This window comes from Westerdykella ornata (assembly GCF_010094085.1).
Source record: "Westerdykella ornata strain CBS 379.55 unplaced genomic scaffold EI97scaffold_43, whole genome shotgun sequence".
Taxonomy (NCBI): domain Eukaryota; kingdom Fungi; phylum Ascomycota; class Dothideomycetes; order Pleosporales; family Sporormiaceae; genus Westerdykella; species Westerdykella ornata.
The window spans coordinates 124,841-143,713 of NW_022986893.1; the positions used below are offsets into that span (position 1 = coordinate 124,841).

Genomic DNA, 18,873 nt, shown 5'->3' on the forward strand with positions numbered 1-18,873 from the left:
GGGCCATAACCCGCATCCTCAGCTCGACGCCAACAGCTTGCAGTATCAAAGTACTCCCAGGATAAACGGGAATGGATATAAGCTGAAGTTGCGGTCTCTCATACCGATGGATTCGACACTGAGCTTGCCTTTTCGTTGGGCGAAGTTCATCAAGCGGGCAGCTTTTGACGAAGCAGTTTGTCGTTTCCATCGTCTGGTCTAGGGGTGGGTGAAAAGGTCTGGAGAAGCTGGATAACTGCGGCTGGGAGTAGACTAGGCGTCTGGTTCGACTGGCGATGTACATGCGTAGTTCTGGGGTCCTCAAAAAGTGAATAGATCTACATCCCTCTGCACATAGATGCTCTACACAAACACCAACCTACTCTACAATCCACCCACAACGATCTCTTGGAACCTCGCAGCCCTAGTCCATCATTCAAACTCTGACTGATATCAGGAGACCAAAAATCGTAAGCCCCAAAGAAGCTACCAAGTAAGCAAGCAAGCACTCGAAATACCCGTACCCAGTCTATTTCTCACATCTCGCATCTCATCCTGTTATGCTACATCTACCCATCTAACCCCATCTCCCCTAACCCTCACCACCACAACCTCTCTCCCCAAAAACCAAAGCCGAAACCACCCCTCCAAAAAATAAAAAAAAGACACAAAAATATATCACCAACATTACCCCCAAAACTCAAAATGCCCGCTACCGCTACGGCTACCGCTACCGCTATGACCAAAAAAGGAAAAAAAGGAAAAAAAGGCCTAAAAACAGAGGAACAGGAGCCATGCATGCCACGCCAAAACACCTACAAGCAAAAAGACAAGGGTAACAGAAAGAAGGAGAAGGGAAAGCAAGGAAGGGGTGGACAGAGAGAGGGGTATGGCACAGTCTAAGAGTCATTCTATCAACACGCCGTGCGACCCAACCCAGCACGAGAGGCTCTCCAAGCAGCGAACGGGTTGCGACGAGGCAATCCTTCCGACATACACCGCGAGATCAGTTAGAGTAGCCAGCAACTCGGTTCCGGTCGGGGCCGGTGGAACTACCGCGTCTTTACCCTCTCTGCCCCAGCAAGGGAAGCTGAGCACATCTGTGGGATTTCCGGGCCCAACTCGGGGGACTCAGGGGAACTCTACATTGAACTGCCAATTGCCTGTCGCCAGTTAGCACTCCCTCTCGTGAATGACATCGAGATCCAACATACCCTCTCTCAAATTCACCGCCGTATCATCCAACAAGATGATCCTCCTCTTTGTACAATACGCCGTCTTGTCCATCATCTCCACCTTCAACCCCTGCAACTGATCCACAGGCTTCTCAAACATCTCGCTCAGATTCTCCACCGCCATCTCCAGATCCTTTTGATTGTCCTCAAAGATCTGCGTGAGGTTGTTTCGCGCGAGATAGTACGCAAAGGCGTACGTCCACTTGAGCGTGCGCCGGCACTGCTGCAGCGCTTGCGACGCGCTGTCCAGGAACTGCACCTCGATCCACGACATGCCCGTCGTGTTTTGCAGCTGCTGCATCTTCTTCTCCGTCTTGAGGTAGATGTCCTTGTCTAGTTTAGCGGATTGTTCGTGGTTGGCGTAGCGCTGGTAGTAGTGTAGATAGCGTTCGAGGGCCTGGCGACTCTTCGCTTGGGCATCCCGCGCCTCATGCCCGCTCTTCTCCTCGTACCGGTTGCAGTTGTACCAGCTCGTGCCGTGCTCGGACCAGATGCCCATGCACATCCAGCAGAATTCGTGCCGACACTTCCTACACGTCATGTGGTTGCAGCCCCCGTTCTTCTCGATGGTGGAGTGGCACTTGGGGCACTCCTTTGTGTGTGCGGATATCCAGTTGGCGGTCTCGGAGTCGTCGGCGCATTTCTTGAGCCACTTCTTAACGAGGGCGCAGGGCGCGGGTTGGTGATCGTCTAGTGTGCAGCCGAAGCAGAAGTCGTGGCCGCAGTCGCAATGCACGGTGGGCACGACCCGCATCAGCTCCTTATCTCTAACCTTGCAGTCGATTGCGTAGACGCATTCGGGCGCGGGACACCATTTGAGGTTCTCTTTATCGTCGACGTAGGTCCGGGTCAGCAGCTCGTCATACCTGTCCTCGTCAGTATCCAGTCATCCCAGAGTTCCAAATTGTGTGCATACCTTTCTTTGAGATCTCCCGTTATCAACAGATTCAGCGACTTCGAATCAACAATCTTGTTGCACCCATCCCCGGGACACCGTATCCTCGCCGCCTCGCCCTCATCCTTGATCTTCGTCCTCAAATACTGCTTATAACAATCCACGCAGAACCTATGCCCACACTTCATAGCGAACGTCTCCTCGGGATCCTCGTCGCAGCAGATATCGCACACGAACCCCGGCACCTTCTCTATCCGCGGTGGGCTCGACGCTGCCTCTTCGCTCAGCCCCGCCGCCTCCAACACTGCGTCCCGATTATCCATGTACTTGTCAATCAGACGCTCCTTGTTCCAGCGGAAGTGCCGGAAGAGGATGGCGGTCGCCTCGGGCGGCTGCTCCAGGAGGCTCGATGTATCCGCCACCTGTCTCGCCTGCTGTGCCTCTATATCCTCGGGGCTGCATACTTTGAAGTCGACTTCGTAGGCGTGCTTGGCAGGCTTGATGTCGGTGTGTTGGGACTCAAAGCCCACGTCGTCGTGGTCGACGCCGTAATCTGAGTCTGGGGTTCAATCAGTAACCGCTTTCTAAGGCTTCCGCTTTTGCGGTTGAATGGTAGGGGAATGGCAAGCTTACCGTCTTCCGCATCACTATCCGCGTCCATCATAAACTCATCCTCGCTCACCTGGGAGCTATTGAACTCGTCCTCAGAATCCATAACTTCACAGGCGGTCGACAACGCAGGCGAAGCAGGCAATCCAGGAGCAGCGTCGTCGGCTTCGGCTACGGCAGAGGCAGCAGCAGCAGGCGTCTTTCTCTTGCAAGGAGAGACTGGAGCAGGACAGCTATCGCTCAGCACCGATGCCTTTCGCTTTGCAGCGCGAGGAGGCGTGGTGGGGGTTGTAGGAGCCGAGCCTCGCCAGATGACGAGACCAGGCGGGAGACAGAGGGGTCAACAGAGATGATGAAAGGCTCCTGAGCAAAGAATTCCCGCAGAAAAATGAGGGTGAAGGCTTTGTATAGGCAGCAGGTTGGGAGAAAGCAAATCCAGGCGTGGAAGAGAGAAAGTCAGCTGTTGCCGATTCGCAATAATGGAGGCGTTGGGGTTGCTCAGCAGGGGAAGCGCTGCGGGTCGGAGGTGTCAGGGCAGGGTTGTGAGCTGCGGCGTGCCACTGGCAAGGTTGGTCGCGCTGTGCTTTCCCTGAATCGGCCGAGCACCGCCACCCGTTGGGCTTGGTGAATGAGGCTGGAACGTGCGAGATTGCCAAACACGGTCTAGCTGTTTCCTCAGGCTTCAGGCAGCTTCACGTAGAGTGCTGGATCCAGCATGAGTTCAGCACAACGGAAGGTGGATGGAAACGTTGCTGCCTTGCGCTATATTGAACGTAAGAATGTACTCCGTACTTCTCATGCATTTTATTTAACGCTGGGGATACTGTTTTTTTACCACCCAGTAGTCATCTACTCCGACTCCTCATCATCACTGCTATCCTCCTCACTGCTCTCTTCCTCGCTCGACTCATTCAAGTAATCAATCAACTGTCTCGTCCTCTCTCTGACTCTCCTCAGTTCCTCTGTTTCCGTAGATCTCTCATCCTCCCACCACTGCTGCATCCCCTCTTCCTGAATCGAATCCAGTTCTATCAACTTCGTCGCCGCGGTGAGAAGAATGACATCTCCGCTCTCCCTGTGCAAAAGCTCGTTCTGCAGGAGCAACATAAAGTCCACCTGGTCGACTTTGTTGGCCTGTGCCTTGTCGAATATACTGCGATCGACGAGGTCCTTGTAGTGGCCAAAGACCTGTGCTACAGCGTCTCGAATGCTCGAACCACTCTTAATTAGCTGGGTAGTGCGTTTGGCGAATGCGACGACGATCGCACGTCGGACTTGATGGTCTGAAGCATTCGTGCTCATGCGTAGAGCCGTGAGTTCTAATTGTATGTTTGCCGATTCGTGACTCTCAACAAGGGAATCGTAGATGCTGGCTGTGGCGTCATGATCGAAGTTGGCTGCGTGTTGGCTCGCGCAACTGTCTTGCGAACCTATAGACACGAAGCTATCCGCTGCTGCACGGCCCTGATTGCGCGCGGCTTCATATTCGTCTTCAGAACCTAGGCCTAGCGTGGATATGGATTCTGCAGATAGATTGTGTAGGTTGTAGACTTCATCTGTCAGTGACTGATGCCCAAAGTAATCCACAAAAGGAACCACTTACAATTTGATACAAGGCCCTGCACCATCTCTTCCTCGTCCTCCTCGTCCTCGTCATAGAATTCGAAGCCTTTCCCACCCTTCCCGACGACTGCAGGATTGGACTCTCCTTCCTCAACCTCTTCGCCAACGTCCCGCTTCCGTCTCGCTTTCGTGATTCTGTGATCTCCGCGTATCGTCATGTCATCAGCGATTTTAACACCATATGATATCAGAGCACCAGGCTCGACTTTACACCGCTCTCCCAAGGACGCGTCGCTAGCAATGATGCACTCACGCACGGTGCACCCATCACCTATTATCGAATTATCCCATATGTACGTCCCCGAAATGGTGACGTCCCGACCGATTTGACAGTGTCGTCCGATGACGCTGTTTGAGATTACGCTGCGCTCACCCACCTCCGTCCCTCGACCGATCACCGTTCTTGGTTTGATGATACAGTCCCGCGCTAGAGTAACGCTATCTTCTTTGTATATGTTGTCTCCCTGTCGACGATAGTTTTGCGATGGGAGCAGGTTGGTGTCAGGGCAGAGAGGATACGCCCAGCGCGACACGATATCCTTGCTCACGGAGTCGTAAGCCTTCAGATTCCTTACTCGAGCCGCATAACCGTTTGTGAGGATGTGTGTATATATCTTCTTCCCATTTAGTTCGTAGTCCTTCAGCACACTGTGCAGAAAGTGTTTTCTAGGCGCTTGGAAATCGAAGTTATCGCTCCACAAGGCTAGAACATCTGGCGTGCAGATATCGATACCACAGTCGATAAGGTCGGCTCGTTGCTCGAATTCCGCAAAGTTGGAGAGAATGTCGGGGTCGATGGAGTAGTGGTGCGTTCCGGCGGGGTTCGGCATCTGCTCGAAATGCAGACAGCGGTCTGTTGATGGTTCGATTATGAAGATTGGCTTCACGTCCTGCGCCAGCGTGCGGTGCCTTGCTCCAGCTTCCCGGAGAACCATGGTCATGATAGCGTCCTTGTCTTTTGCGCGTCTTGCCCGATGCTCTGCCAGAGCGGGCGCTAATGGGGCCATGCTGACGACATCGCCGTACACCAAGAGGAAGTCGCCTACAAGAATGCCCCGAGAGTCCAAGTCGCGCATGGCATCGCCAATTGAGTTAGACGTGGATTGTAGCAGCTCCAACTTGGAGAAGGCGTACGAAGGAGGATTCCACTTCGATGCCTTGATGTAATCCTCCACTTGATCCTTGTGCGCCCCACAGTAGACGAATACCTCTTCTACGCCAGCATTCTGCAGGAACTCGAACGTGTACTCGATAAGCGGTATGTTCGCCAGGGGGAGCAGACATCGCGGTTTCTCCAAGGTGAAAGGGCGGAATCTCGTTTCGAAGGGATCGGCAAGAATGACGGCCTGGAGAGGTGATTCCCGTTCTTCCTCCCCTCGTTTTCCCTTGTCGGCGGCTTGCGGCCTCTTGCCTTTCGGAGGCATCGTGGTGGTTTTCGGTTTTGGAACTATGCAGCAGGCGAGTGAGGGAGACGACGGTTGGCCGAAGTGTCAGTGGCTGTGAGTCGTTGGTGTGAAAAGACCACAACAAGAATATCTGCGTATATGAAGGCGGCCGTGAGGGTCGAGACTAAGCGACTGGGGTCCGTAAATTCGTGTTTCGCGTCGTGTTCTCCATGAATGGTCTTCACAGAGCCCGAATGAGCTCGGAGCTAACTTTCCCCAAAAGCGGTGATGACTCAGGCCAGCCCAGGAACCGCCCAGCGTCAGAAAGACCCAGGAATCTTGCTTGCCCCGCGGCGGATGTGGCTTGACGGCATTTTCCTGGGCCCGTGCTCAGATGTGGCGCAGGCATCTCGCATCTCGCATCCATGGATCCCGATTCCCGCCCTTCTGGCCATGGGCTTGTCAACAGCCGCAAATCCAGAACGCGACAGACCCCGTCATCGTGGCACGGATCCCGAGCTTATTGCAACGACATGTCTTCCTTTCCTGGGAGGTAGCAAATGTACCTCGTTTTGTCATCTGTAGCGGTCTCCCGAACGCGGGATGGTAGAGGGGTGGATTGGCTGGCGTGCAATCACTGCCCAGATGGGTAGAAACCTTGAAAGCCACAAACTACGAATACTGGTCAAGATTCGAAAAGGGGGATTAGTCACCTTTGGTACACGGTAGAGGGTCTAGGATTTTAAAGAAGGAACGGATTCGCTATGGATGCTGGGCGATTAAATCCTCCTCAACTTTCGTCTATATCCGTACAGCCTACGGCCAGGGGTATGCTTTCTGGTTCCCTTCTTCCATTTTCCATGCCATATCCATCCCAAGTACACAAAAGTACAGTCCCGACTTATTCGCTCACGATCATTCTGTGCTGTGTTGTCATGGATAGCAGCTTGTTAAATGGCGCAAACAGGTCGTAAACGGGTTAAACACATTAGCCTCCCACCTACACAATGAGATAACCATGCCGAACGCCAAAAACACGGGTGCAGAAAAACTCTTTGAATCTACCGCGGTCGTTGCATCGGGTTCATGCCTTGTGGTTGTAGCTGCGGCGCGCCGTACATCTGTTGGCGCTTCGCAGCATTGTTCATGTCGTCCCCACCAGAGATGTCAGACGCCTGTCGTCTGTGTCCGGCCACTTGGGCGGCCTGGGCGGCCTGGGCCTGCGCTGCTTGGGCTGCTTGGGCTGCTTGAGCAGCCTGGGCAGCATGCGCGGCTTGCTGCTGTTGTCTGGCCTGGAGTTGCATCTGCGGGGAGGTTCCGTATTGCATATTCGCCTGCATATGGTTCATCGCGTAGGCATTGGGGTGGCCGGCCTGGCTTGCCTGGACTGCCTGGATGTATTGTTCCTCGGTCATGTTGGTGCCAACTGGGGAGACGCCCGGCATGTTATTGGGAGAGTTCCAGTTGCTTGCTGTTGCGGGAGACTTTGCGGGCGAGTCTTCTTCTTTTAGGACCTGCCTGGCAGCCGCCAGTGGTTGAGGCGCCCCCATGCCGTCGGCAACAGGCTTCTTCAAATGTGCGAGGTGCTTGTCCAGTATCAGGAGAAGTCCCTCTTTTGTAAAGGGTTTGGGCAAGACGTCGTTCATCCCTACAAGAATGAGTTTCACGAACATGAACAGGATCGGATCCACCCACCATGCTGAAAGTACATTGCTATATCATCGCTCCGGATGTTAGAGGTCATGGCAATGATAGGCGTGTTGTCGAATTGGCGGATCAGATGGCATGCGGATACACCATCAAGGTTCGGCATAATGATGTCCATGAGAATCAGATCGTACTTTGAACCTGCATTCATCTTGTTGACAGCTTCAAGCCCATCAAGCTACATCCGTCAGCTCGCTGCGATCCCAAGCTCTGATTGAATACTTACAGCGCTGTCTATAGAACAATGGAAGGCGTAGAGGAACTTTCCGCCAATCCTTCTGCAGGTCGGATCATCTTCGACTAGGAGAATCTGAGGTGGCCGGATCCATCCGGGATCCACATGAGCGCTCTTCTTTCGCGCATCCGGAACGATGGGCTCGTTTGGCTTGCTAGGAAGGGCATACGGGATGTTGTTGATGTGTTCGCTGTACATGGGATCGATGCCTTGGGTCTGGCCCACGGGGTATACGAGGTTGTCGAGGTCGCCCATGCGCACAGACGCGCTGGATCCTGCTGATCCTGGTCCTCCCGTACGGCTCGCAGGTCTTGCCCGGAGAAACTCGGGAGGGGGCGTCGTCAGGGTTCCGTTCATCCTCATCGTGATTTCGTTCATGTGTTCCAGATTTCTCGGGTTCAGCATGACATCGGCATTCGTCTCACTCAACAGCTTGGCAGCGTGCTGCAGAGGCGACGCCGGGACATCGTCCTCTGGGGTGACCTGGGCGTTCTGGGCATCGACGTTGCCATTCTGTGCTTGGCCGCCAAAGGGGTGGCCCATCCTGCTGTCGCGCCGGCGCTGGGCGTCGAGGTTGTGCAAGAACTGCATGACGCTCTGCATAACGTGCTCGTGATTGACAATCGTCTTCTGCATGCCAATGACCTCTTGAATCATCATGGAATGGTGGATGGTCAGCTCGTTGTAGCGGTCCTGAAGCTGCTGCAGTTGGGTTTGAGTGGCCACCAATTGGGAGTTCATGAGGTCCAGCTGCTGGGATGAAAAGTTTACGTCTTCGACTGTGGCAGCAGGCTTCCGCGGTGCCGGCGCCTTGCGACGAATGTTGTCGAGAGCATCCTTGTTGTTTGCCTTGAAGTCGGGGTGCTTGAACTCCCAAGCCTGGAAGACGGGTCAACATCAAGGGCGGAGCTGGAGCAGTGACAGCAGGAGCGACGACGCGCAACTTACCCCGGCACCGTACGGCGACTGTCCGTTCTCCTCGTTGTTGTGGCGCACCTTGTGGAAGTCGTATTTGTTGAGCTGGCGAACGAAACTGGCAAAGTTGCTATGCTTGAAGTGTTTGGGTAGAATGTGTTTCGTAAACTTCTCGTTCTGCGTCATGGTTAGCATAAACGGGCCGTATTGCCAGGGTCAGGCGTTTCAGCGCACCTCGAGCACGACGAAGCTGTCGCCATTATCTCCCCAACGCACAACGCTCTCATCCGAGCCGTTCTCGAGCATCCTGGGTGAGCATTAGCACGGGAGCACGACGGGACAGCGTCTGGTTGGATCGGGGAACGTACTTGTACAACTTGCGAACCTGTGGACGGGTCAGAATGGTAGTTCAGAGCATTGGAAGCAGCGAGGGAAACGTACAAAGTCGCTGGAGTTGCTGGAACCCCCTCCGCCACCTTGATTGGACTCCATGTTGCTGGCAAAGGCGGACTCGGGCAGGAAGAAGTCAAAAGCCCCCCGCCGCCCCCCAAGCAATAATGGGTCAAGCTACAGTGTCGCCGCCCGCAGGAGCAGTCTCCGGGGCTCTCGGTGGATAGGGCTGGGGGTGGACAGGCGATGCGACGGGCGTGGGCTGCAATGATGCGCGGAGAGGTGGATTGCGAGGAAGTCGAGGCTGACCCAAGGTGGTGGGAATGTCACCGACGGAGGAAGCCGGCGGATAGAAGGTGTGGCGCAACGGGAATGCGGATTCTGGGTAACGCCTCGACTGGGCGGATGCGGTCGCAAAGCAGCGAGGGAGGCCCTGGGGAGGGGGAGAAGGGGGATAGAGGCAGGGTGCAGAAGAAGCAGAGGGAATAACAGGAGCCTTGGGGCAACGTGTTGGTCGGCCAGGATTTGAGGGGACCACCACTGGAGCACTGGGACCAGCGCCGGTTTTACAATACCCGCAGGCGAAAGGGTACTTATGATTAGGCGACGCTTTTTGATGGCTAACTCGGTGAACCCTGGCAGATGGCGCTGGCCCTCTCTCTCTCTCTGGCTGAATCGTGGGTATGCCGGCGGCAGGGCACGGCAGGGCACAGCAGGGAGACGGCAGGGGACAGCACAACGAGATGCGGGACGGCTATCGGTATCTCCCTTTCTCCCAGGCTGGGTCTGAATTGTTGGGTGGACAAAGGGCATCTGATGCGCCGGCTGACAGCGTATCTTTGCAAAGGTTACTCGGACATGGCCATATGGGTGGCCGTCTAACTCCGTACCTTTTTCGGTACCGGGAACAATGGCCATGGGGTGGGCATGCCCTGGTCACTCTTCTACACAGTAGGCTACACAGGACCGAGTTAGGCTTGCCATGAAGATGCAGTACTTTTGCAGTGATGGAGCAGTCCTCCGGCTGGTAAGGGACACCGGGAACCTGCGCCCGCAAGGCACAGGACAATCTACCACAGTACATTGGCAATAAAGAGATGCAGCTAACATGGGATTCATTACTACTGTGTACTTGTATGTGCTGTGACAGTATCATGGTAGTCTACTATTATCATTGCAGATGGATACGAGAAAAGGAGCGAGGGCAGGGCGATGATGCAACCACTTTGTTGAACCAGTCCCAGGAATAGGTCCCAGTTGAGGATCAGATTCCCCGGCAGTGGAAGTGCCACTTTCGTCTTTCCAATTGCAACCAAGTCCCCCGCTCGCACGGACTTGCAGATCTCCACGACTGCCAAGCCTGCAAAGATTGCCAAGCTGGCCCATGCTTTCAGATCCGCTTCGGCCAATCGCAGCTTGAGCACCTCGTCAACCGTGCAACACCATTGACCTCACTTTGCTCTTACAAGTACACAGTACTGTAGTCAACCAAACTGGTCACTTACGCTATTTACAACAAAGAATCTTCACACAGACAGCGGCCATGTTCGTTGCTCGCAGCCTCGCAAGGGCAAAGCCCCAGTCTGCAGCTCGCCGTCTGCTTGCATCTCCCTCCTCATGCCCAGCTGCCTTCCACTCCTCGGCGCCCGTCTTCGTCAGCGTGGGCGACCGCATCCCCAATGTAGAGCTCATGGAGAACTCGCCCGGCAACAAAGTACGCATTGCCGACGAGCTCAGCAAGGGCAAGAGCCTCATCATTGGTGAGCCTGCACAAACAGAATGACGATATCTGCTTGTAGTCCCCAGTTGGGCCTGACCGTTTTCGTCCAGGCGTTCCCGCCGCCTTCTCCCCCAGTTGCTCCGAGAGCCACATCCCCGGCTACATTGATTCGGCCACGCTCAAGGATGCAGGCAAAGTCTTTGTTGTAGCTGTCAATGACGCTTTCGTGTATGTTAGCTTGTCTCTTACCACAACACCCACCTCACAGTAGCTGACATGGGACTAGTACGAAAGCCTGGGCCAAGTCTCTAGACCCCTCTGGATCCAGCGGCGTATGTCTTCTTCTTCCAATTGCCATGTCCTCGCTTCTAAACTTCAAAACAAAACAGATTCGCTTCCTCGCCGACCCCAAGCTGGAATTCACCAATGCCCTTGACCTCGCCTTCGACGGCACGGCCATCTTTGGAGGTCCCAGGAGCAAGCGTTACGCCCTCGTCGTCGAGGATGGTGTTGTCAAGGAAGCTCATGTCGAGCCTGACAACACCGGCTTAAGTGGTCAGTGGTGTATACGCTTGGGACGCATCTCATGAGCGTAAGCTGAGTGTATTACAGTGTCCGCCGCTGCCAAAGTATTGAAGTGAGGCAAAGTCAGGATTTCATAGACTATGAGGAGTCTCTTGCCATACTACTCACTGGCAAGTGGAGACCTAGTGGACTGGTTAGGTGAGTAGACGAGAGGGAATTTCGCCCAAGCGTGAACTACCCTGTTGAAAACCTTGGGCACATGCAGGTGGTCAATTTCACCTTAGCTTCATAGGAATGGAAATATCACGTGATGCATTCATTCACGGTCGCGTGTGGAGTTGTTTTCTCTTGGCCTCACTCACCTAATATCATGGGGAACTGCTGTATCTGGTGTGCTATTTCTAATTATATATGGACGTTACTCCAGTCGCTTGGTCCGTCTGGAGATATGTATTGAATTTAACCAATAGCCACCAAATAGCCATTCCGATTCAGCATATACCACCCGCATATCTTCGATCGCGCAAGTACCACTATACCCGTCACTAGCAGCCATCCATATTATCAGCGAAAGGTCCTCTCCCTGAAACACAAAGTGGTCCTCAAGCGGTTGGCGATCTTGCACCCAGCGAATCCCGGGCTTTGTTTGCACCAAATTCGCCGCCCCGATCTCACAGCCGCCAAACCACCGCCATCCATCTCCAATGGCCATTCACTCTTTTCGAAATCACCAGCGCCGGCTGCGCACGACGGGTCTCCAATGCCAGCGACGACCGATCCTTCGTAATATCCTCGTCTTGTCGTCCCCATAGAAGGCGCAATCCTACTCTCGTCCCGCTTGTGGAGCTCTGCAATTCCCCCAAACCATAATTCGTGGACACCAATTATCAGCAGCTGCCCCGTCTCGGCTCGTCGCATGCGCGTCCTCTGAAATAAACATCCACCTGCGGCAACATGCTCGCCGGACCGCCCCGCCTGCTGTCCTTCGTTTCCGTCGTAGCTCTCGTAGCCCTCGGCGCGTGGTACTTCCGCGTTACATCTTCCTCGCCCTCAAACTCGCATATCCCCGGCTTCGATCACCCGTCCGCACAATATCCCTCAAGTTCGACAACAAAAAACCGCGACCCGCTCGATTTTAGCATACCGCTGCGATTCACTGAAGGGGTCGCGAAACCAAAGGGGGAGAACTATAGCTATGTGGTCGTCGTGGGGAAGATGAAGGACGAGGAGCTGAGGTGGATGGAGGCGGATTTGCCGGGCGTGGACGTGGTGGTGTATGAGGTGGATAATCCCAAGGCGCAGAGGAAGATTCCGAAGAATAAGGGGAGGGAAGCTATGGTATGTTGAGTGTTCCTTGCTGAGGTTGAAGTTTGCGGTTGTGCCTAGGGGAGGACGTTGCGTTTCGAAAGATAGATCAGAACGAGGCATGCAAGGGATGAGGACTAACAAGCGCATAGGTCTACCTCACATATCTGATTGACAACTATAACAAGCTACCCGACACTATCATCTTCATGCATTCCCACAAGGTACCACCTTCTCCACGCTCTACTCAACCTCGCCAGCTAACCTCCCGCCACCAGCACGCATGGCACAACAACATGCTCATGGGCCTCGACGCCGCCCAGATGATCAAACGCCTCAACCACGACCGCGTCCACCGCAACGGCTACATGAACGTTCGCTGCCACCACGAGCCCGGCTGTCCGGACTGGATCCACCTGGACCGCCCCGGCGGCGACCTCGACTTCTTCCTCAAGCCCGAAGAAATCTACATGCGCCGCCACATCTGGGAGCAACTGCACCCGGGCGCACCCATCCCGTCCTCGCTATCCGGAATCTGCTGCGCCCAGTTCGCCGTGTCCCGCGACCGTATCCGCCAGGTCCCCATCGAACGCTTCCACCACTATCGGAATTGGCTGCTGAAGACGAGTATGGATGATCAGTGGTCCGGCAGGGTGTTTGAGTATATCTGGCATTACATCTTTACGGGACACGAGGTTTATTGTCCGGCGATGAATACGTGCTACTGTGACGGGTATGGCTTTTGTTTTGGCGGCCGGGCCAAGTTCGCCGACTTCTTCAATATGCAGAATGAAAGGAATAAGCTGAATGAGGAGCTGCGCAACAATTACCTTGAGAAAGAGGAGAAGGCAAGGAAGGAGAATAAACCGCTGCCCGAGTGGAGTGAGAAGGACAGGGCGAGGATGAAGGAGTTACGGACGAAGATTGGCGAGATGGATGTGACGATGGATAAGTTAAGGAATGAGGCTTTGGAGAGGGGGAAGGATGAGAAGATGAGGAAGGAGGAGACGGAGAGTTGGGATAGTGAGGGGATCGAGGAGTATTTGCCGGGCAAGTCCAAGGGCCCGCCGCAGGATTAGGATGTGAGAGGTTGGAAAGTGTGGTTATGGGGAACGTCATAATGTCGCCATGTCTTTGTATATTCTGGGGATTGCTGGATCAGTATGCACAAAACATTCAAGCCAGCAATAGAGTAAGAGTAAGACACCAACTCCCTTTATACTCCCAAAAGTTCTTATCATTCTCCATCTCTTCTCCTACCAGCGCTTATCCCAGTAAGGTTTTTGTGCCTGCATGGGTAGAGCCATGCTGGGGTAATACCTTCCTCACAGTCCTAGTTAGTCAGCATATAAACACCTTCGCTCTCCGCTCACAATCCTCATTTTCTCAGTCTTCAGCACTCCCTCTATCCGACTCCTATTGTCCCGGCTCTACGAATCCTCAAAGAATTCTTGTCCATTTTACAGTATGCCACTCCAGACTGTTACTCAATCCGGCTAGCGCGTCTTCCCCCGTCGCGTCTACGTGTCGGCCCCCAACTTGGACAGACCGCGTCACCTTCACGCTCACCTCTGCGGAGAAATGGACCTTCACTTCACCATGAGACAGATGGGACGGCCATGACGCATGCAACGCCTTGCACTTTGTTATTAATTGTCTCCTTCACATTGTTTGTATTGCCGAGTCACCAAACGTCGGTGCTCCCAGCCACCCATATCACCGCGAGTTGAGAGACGGAAGGTGAAGGCGGAATTTGACCCTCTCGAAGCCCGCTCTCTCACTTCACCGACAGTATGTGAGTAGGCAGCGGTGAAGGTTGGGTATCTTTGGGACCGACTTGCTTGCCGTTTGAGTGGCACCGCCGCAGTAGGATATAAGCTGCTGGATTCCACACCTGTTGTCTCTCCGGTATTGACAACTTCCGTTGCTCTCGTTTTAAGAGTTCTACCGCGGCATCACAAGTCGAGATTGACAACGTGTCCTACGATTTCCGAGATCTGTACCAGTTCGGCACACCCTTGTCTCGGGATTCGCATACGCGCTCTACTACCTGCTCGTGTCTTCGTTCAGTAGCTGCGCTTTGCATGCAGTCGTAACCCTCGAGAGATGCCGGAAAGCTGCTCCGAGGAATCGGAGCAAATCGGGAAGGGTCCCATTCCCAAGCGTGGAGAACAAGTCCGACCGCACCCAGTCGAATACTCGAGAAGTGCGTATGAGAATGCTCGAACCCCGCTGCCGCCGAGTTCCAAGACCGAGGATCGAAGTTTGTTGTTCGAAGTGAGTTGCGAAATGGCAAAGATTATCTGTAGCCTTAAGGATTCTAAATTGACACATAAACAGCTTGTCAGAAACAGAAGCAGTAGCGACGAACCTAGTGGAACCCGATTGATTATTGTAGAAGTCAACGACTTCGAGATTTACGGAGCTCCATCGGGAAAAGCCGCATATCAATTCAGCTCGCTTCACCGTTTCAACTCAAGAGCATCGAACCTGTGCTTCAACGGGGTTGTGTCCTCGCCCCTGCTCAAGTCGGAATTCTACGTGGAGAATGTCTTGATCGAGGACATATCCATTGAAGGTTACAACGACGATGAACATCCAGGCACGGAAGTATACCTCAAATCAAGAATTGCCGCAAAGCACGTCGATTACGACATATGGTACCAGTTGAAGAAGCCTTCAATGGATTATGCCTCGTTGTATCGATCGTTCCAATGGATTTCCCAATTCGGCAAACACGCCATTGACTTCATTGATTCTCGATCTGGCAGAGCCGTCCACCTATCGCATTTCAGAGAAGAGTTCCTTCCCTGGGCGGCGGCACGGTTCAAGGGAAATGAGCAATTTGAAGCATGGGCGCAGAAACGCAAGACGAATTGTTATCTTGGGGATTTCAACGCTTACGGAGACTTTCTGTACAGCCAAGCCTACAACCTCCCGAATGCGAAAAGTATCTTCTGTCACCCCATTTGGGGAGAGTTCTTGATAGGAGGGAAGACGGCAATAAAAGAGCAGCCCCAGCCGCTGCCGTACACCGTCTGTACTCCACTTGTATACGAGTGCTTCTCCCACATGTACTTTGGCAGTCATCTAAAGGAGATGTCACCTGAGGCCAGCGTGAACAAAGAACAGGAGCACCGAAAGAAGACGCTGGGATTCCAGCAGCCGAACCGATTCACTGGTCAAAATCTTCGGCTCCCTCCCGTGCTCCCGGCTGGGAGTAGACTTTTTAAAGTTGGGGATGTGGTAGGAATTCCTCCAGATGAGGGTGGGTCTTGGGGAAACACCACCAAAGAATACCTGGCGTATGTTCAAAGGATCGACACCCTTGCTTCTGGAGTACAACGGCTGTTCGTCCTCTGGCTATACCGGCCTGAAGATACCATCATGCTGGATATGAGATACCCTTTCCAGGACGAAATGTTTCTGAGCGATCATTGCAACTGCCAAAAAAGAGGGTTTCTTTCATCGGTAGTAATCCGCAAGTACTCGGTTAACTGGATGTCAGCGCCAGAGTCGAAGGATGCAAATGCGAACATATTTGTCACTCGCAAATACGTAACGACAGATTGCTCGTTCGTGAGCTTGAATGAGGAGGATTTTCTATGCCGTTGTAAACAAGCAGCCACTCCCCCAGTCTCTCGATGCAAGGCTGCGCCTGGCGAAACTGTATATATCCAGCAAACGAGGAATGGGAGACTGGAACCGGTAGTGGTTGACCACTGGGATAACGACCAAAATCGCGTTTATGTTCGCCAGTTAGTCAGGCTGCAGGAGGTGACAGGAATTCAGGGGTTGGCTCGCGATTATTTGAATACGCGCCGTCCGGGGATTCACGCCCCTAACGAACTTGTATGGACTAACAGAGTTGTCGAAGTTTCACCCTCGAGTATACAACGTAAATGCCACATAAGATACTTTTCAATCCGAAAAGTACTGGATCATGAAGTGGCTATGCCATACAACCGTCGAGGAAATGGCGATTACTGGTTCATTACTTCCCATCTCACCGTGGTTGACAACCAACCATATCTGGAATCCCTGAACCGAGCTCCGACGCCAATGAAAGAAGGCCCAATCAATCTAAAGTCTTCTCAGCCCTTGAAAGGCCTCAGCATCTTTTCAGGTGGTGGAAATCTTGACAGAGGCCTTGAGGAAGGTGGAGCAGTTACCTTCACACAAGCAGTCGATATCTCTCGAGAAGCGGTTCATACACAACTGGCGAACAGCAAAGGGAAAAATCTCCAGATCTATTTTGGATCTGTTGACAACTACCTGAAGTTAGTCTTGGAAGGCAAGGACGTTGTGCCTCTAGCACGTATTGGCGACATACAATTCATAGCAGCTGGAAGCCCGTGTCCTGGTTTTTCGACAATGCAGAAGGACCCATATAGCGAACAGTCCCTCCGCAACGCTTCTCATATCACGACCTTCTGTTCCTTTGTCGACCTATATAGGCCACTATATGGTATCCTAGAGAACGTAGTCTCCATGACAAACATCCGAAAGGGTCATGAAGACGAAAAGGTCTTCTCTCAGCTTGTGGCCTGCCTAGTCGCTTTAGGCTACCAAGCTAACTACTACATAATGGACGCCTGGAATTATTCAAGCTGTCAGTCCAGAAGGCGACTTTTTATTTCGATTGCTGCCCCCGGACTGGAACTAATTCAACCCCCTCCTCACACGCATTCCCATCCAGACTGGTTTAAGGGACGAAGTCTTGGCAAGCTCCCGACAGGCCAGCCTTTTGGTTGCCAGGAATATTATCCCACTCCGTTTACATGCACTACCGCCGAGCAGGCCATTGGCGATCTTCCAAATATCGGCTCCGGGTTCCAACAAATATGCGTAGAATATCCTGACCACAGGTTAAGCGGCCGGATGAATCAGCGGGACCGCGAGCTGATGAAACGAATTCCAGTCACGCCCGTTGCAATGGGCTACAAGGAGGCGTTGTCTCTCGGTTTGTTGAGTGGGAGCCTCATAAAGGCAAACAAGAAGGTTCCAGGAAAAGCTTTCAGGCGCATTCCGCCTACCGGGCCCATACCTACGATAATGACACAAATTTCGCCGCAAGACAACCGCACGGGAGACATCATTCATTGGGAGCAACCGCGCCCCACCACGGTCATGGAAGCAAGGCGTGCGCAGGGGATTCCCGACGACGAAGTTATTCTAGGAGCTCCACGCGACCAGTGGAGAATAATCGGCAACGGAGTAGACCGCAATGTGTCTTTTGCACTGGGTTTGGCGCTGCGACAGGCTGTGGAGAAGACTCATGAAGTGAATGGGCCTAGGGCCGCTTTACGCTTGACCGCTGAATATGGCAAAGTCAAACCGGATTTTCTCGAGCAACAAGGGAGTTCGGAGGTCATGGGTGTGCACACTACCACCAAGCCATTGGATCTTAGGACCAAGACAACGATGAGAAAGTTATCTGGCGTTGTGATCACATCGAAGACAACTATATCATGGACCTCTCGGAAAGAAACCATTGGCGCAAATGTGAATGGTTCAAAAACAACACAGGGGCATGACGAAGAGGAAGAAGATTCCAACACCATCAGCGAACCCACCTCTTTCAGCAGCAGCCCGAATTCGATCAGCGAATCAAGCTCTGTCAGTGGAGCCAACACCGGAGGAACTCTGTCGCACTGTGCCGACGAACATCCTAGTGCACAGTCCACCATTGTGTTCCACACGGAACGCCACCGCGCAGCCCTCACTGCAGCTGCATCAAAGAGGCGTTCATCGGAAGTCGTGGATGGTTTCGGCGATGGGAGCAACAAAAAGAAGAGGACAAGGCATTCGGGGCTCCAAGCAGAGTTTGCACCCCTCAGATGGGACAAGAAGCCCGAGACTCTGCTAAAGGGTTTGGCATCAAGATCTCCGAGTTGAAAGAGGACATGGGCTGGGTATTCGGCGGAAAGCAGCTCCCGTTCGAGGATTTTTCGGATATAGCAATGGTTTGTTATCAATCAGAGCGCTGCCGAGGGTTTCTACGTTTCTACATAACGTATTCCACCACCGAGTGTCGCACACCACCGAGTGTCGCAGAATCTCTTGGCATAACCAACTCATTATATAGAATACCATATTATTCGCTATTAAAGAGAGAACCTTGGTATACTGTACTTCCATCTAACTTAGAAGACACCTCTGTATCCTTCTTGCATGTTCGTGCGTTGTGCCCAGTCCTGCCGCAGTTCCCACAGCGCCGTACACCTAGCTGCGACGTCTGGTGACTATCCTCAACCTGAGCCTTCTTGGATTGCTGAGGCACTAAAGAGGCCTCAGCAGCTGCCTGTGCTGCCCCCTCGCCGTACTCTACTGTACCGCCGTGCTGGATT

The 18,873-nt window shown here is 53.3% G+C and overlaps 6 protein-coding genes across 6 annotated transcripts; 3 read left to right on the plus strand and 3 right to left on the minus strand.

Annotated features, from left to right (window-relative positions):
• Nucleotides 1–1,152: 1,152 nt before the first annotated feature.
• On the minus strand, nucleotides 1,153–2,824 carry EI97DRAFT_386490 (uncharacterized protein; the record flags this gene model as incomplete). Its single annotated transcript, XM_033796074.1, has 3 exons — nucleotides 1,153–2,080; nucleotides 2,131–2,662; nucleotides 2,743–2,824. 3 exons carry the CDS (start codon nucleotides 2,822–2,824, stop codon nucleotides 1,153–1,155), a joined length of 1,542 nt encoding a protein of 513 aa, XP_033649690.1.
• Nucleotides 2,825–3,469: 645 nt separating this feature from the next.
• EI97DRAFT_427003 (translation initiation factor eIF-2B subunit epsilon) lies at nucleotides 3,470–6,004 on the minus strand. The gene is made up of 2 exons (XM_033797209.1): nucleotides 4,322–6,004; nucleotides 3,470–4,268 (listed from the first exon to the last, which is right to left on the minus strand). Exons 1-2 carry the CDS (start codon nucleotides 5,763–5,765, stop codon nucleotides 3,568–3,570), a joined length of 2,145 nt encoding a protein of 714 aa, XP_033649691.1. The 5' UTR covers nucleotides 5,766–6,004; the 3' UTR covers nucleotides 3,470–3,567.
• Nucleotides 6,005–6,561: 557 nt separating this feature from the next.
• EI97DRAFT_235265 (response regulator) lies at nucleotides 6,562–9,047 on the minus strand. Its single transcript, XM_033793992.1, has 6 exons — nucleotides 9,025–9,047; nucleotides 8,818–8,968; nucleotides 8,617–8,760; nucleotides 7,660–8,547; nucleotides 7,422–7,611; nucleotides 6,562–7,374 (listed from the first exon to the last, which is right to left on the minus strand). Exons 2-6 carry the CDS (start codon nucleotides 8,887–8,889, stop codon nucleotides 6,788–6,790), a joined length of 1,881 nt encoding a protein of 626 aa, XP_033649692.1. The 5' UTR covers nucleotides 8,890–8,968; nucleotides 9,025–9,047; the 3' UTR covers nucleotides 6,562–6,787.
• A 1,358-nt stretch (nucleotides 9,048–10,405) lies between these two features.
• Nucleotides 10,406–11,594, plus strand: EI97DRAFT_437235 (AhpC/TSA family protein). The gene is made up of 5 exons (XM_033799297.1): nucleotides 10,406–10,733; nucleotides 10,804–10,921; nucleotides 10,980–11,025; nucleotides 11,083–11,248; nucleotides 11,306–11,594. The coding sequence occupies exons 1-5, from the start codon at nucleotides 10,517–10,519 to the stop codon at nucleotides 11,332–11,334; spliced, it is 576 nt and encodes a 191-aa protein (XP_033649693.1). The 5' UTR covers nucleotides 10,406–10,516; the 3' UTR covers nucleotides 11,335–11,594.
• Nucleotides 11,595–12,172: 578 nt separating this feature from the next.
• On the plus strand, nucleotides 12,173–13,602 carry EI97DRAFT_386417 (uncharacterized protein; the record flags this gene model as incomplete). The annotated part of the gene is made up of 3 exons (XM_033796065.1): nucleotides 12,173–12,556; nucleotides 12,676–12,747; nucleotides 12,802–13,602. The coding sequence occupies 3 exons, from the start codon at nucleotides 12,173–12,175 to the stop codon at nucleotides 13,600–13,602; spliced, it is 1,257 nt and encodes a 418-aa protein (XP_033649694.1).
• A 1,027-nt stretch (nucleotides 13,603–14,629) lies between these two features.
• EI97DRAFT_446049 (S-adenosyl-L-methionine-dependent methyltransferase) lies at nucleotides 14,630–18,421 on the plus strand (the record flags this gene model as incomplete). The annotated part of the gene is made up of 2 exons (XM_033800003.1): nucleotides 14,630–14,800; nucleotides 14,864–18,421. 2 exons carry the CDS (start codon nucleotides 14,630–14,632, stop codon nucleotides 18,419–18,421), a joined length of 3,729 nt encoding a protein of 1,242 aa, XP_033649695.1.
• Nucleotides 18,422–18,873: the final 452 nt, after the last annotated feature.

Bases quoted from the DNA above. Each gene is read 5' to 3' on its own strand.
- EI97DRAFT_427003 (XM_033797209.1), bottom strand. From the start codon at position 5,765: ATGCCTCCGAAAGGCAAGAGGCCGCAAGCCGCCGACAAGGGAAAACGA. The intron at 4,269-4,321 runs GTAAGTGGTTCC...TGACAGATGAAG, and splicing joins GCAGGGCCTTGTATCAAATT to TCTACAACCTACACAATCTA.
- EI97DRAFT_235265 (XM_033793992.1), bottom strand. From the start codon at position 8,889: ATGCTCGAGAACGGCTCGGATGAGAGCGTTGTGCGTTGGGGAGATAAT. The intron at 8,548-8,616 runs GTAAGTTGCGCG...CCCGTCTTCCAG, and splicing joins AGTCGCCGTACGGTGCCGGG to GCTTGGGAGTTCAAGCACCC. The intron at 7,375-7,421 runs GTGGGTGGATCC...TCATTCTTGTAG, and splicing joins AGCAATGTACTTTCAGCATG to GGATGAACGACGTCTTGCCC.
- EI97DRAFT_437235 (XM_033799297.1), top strand. From the start codon at position 10,517: ATGTTCGTTGCTCGCAGCCTCGCAAGGGCAAAGCCCCAGTCTGCAGCT. The intron at 10,922-10,979 runs GTATGTTAGCTT...ACATGGGACTAG, and splicing joins GCTGTCAATGACGCTTTCGT to TACGAAAGCCTGGGCCAAGT. The intron at 11,249-11,305 runs GTCAGTGGTGTA...AGTGTATTACAG, and splicing joins TGACAACACCGGCTTAAGTG to TGTCCGCCGCTGCCAAAGTA.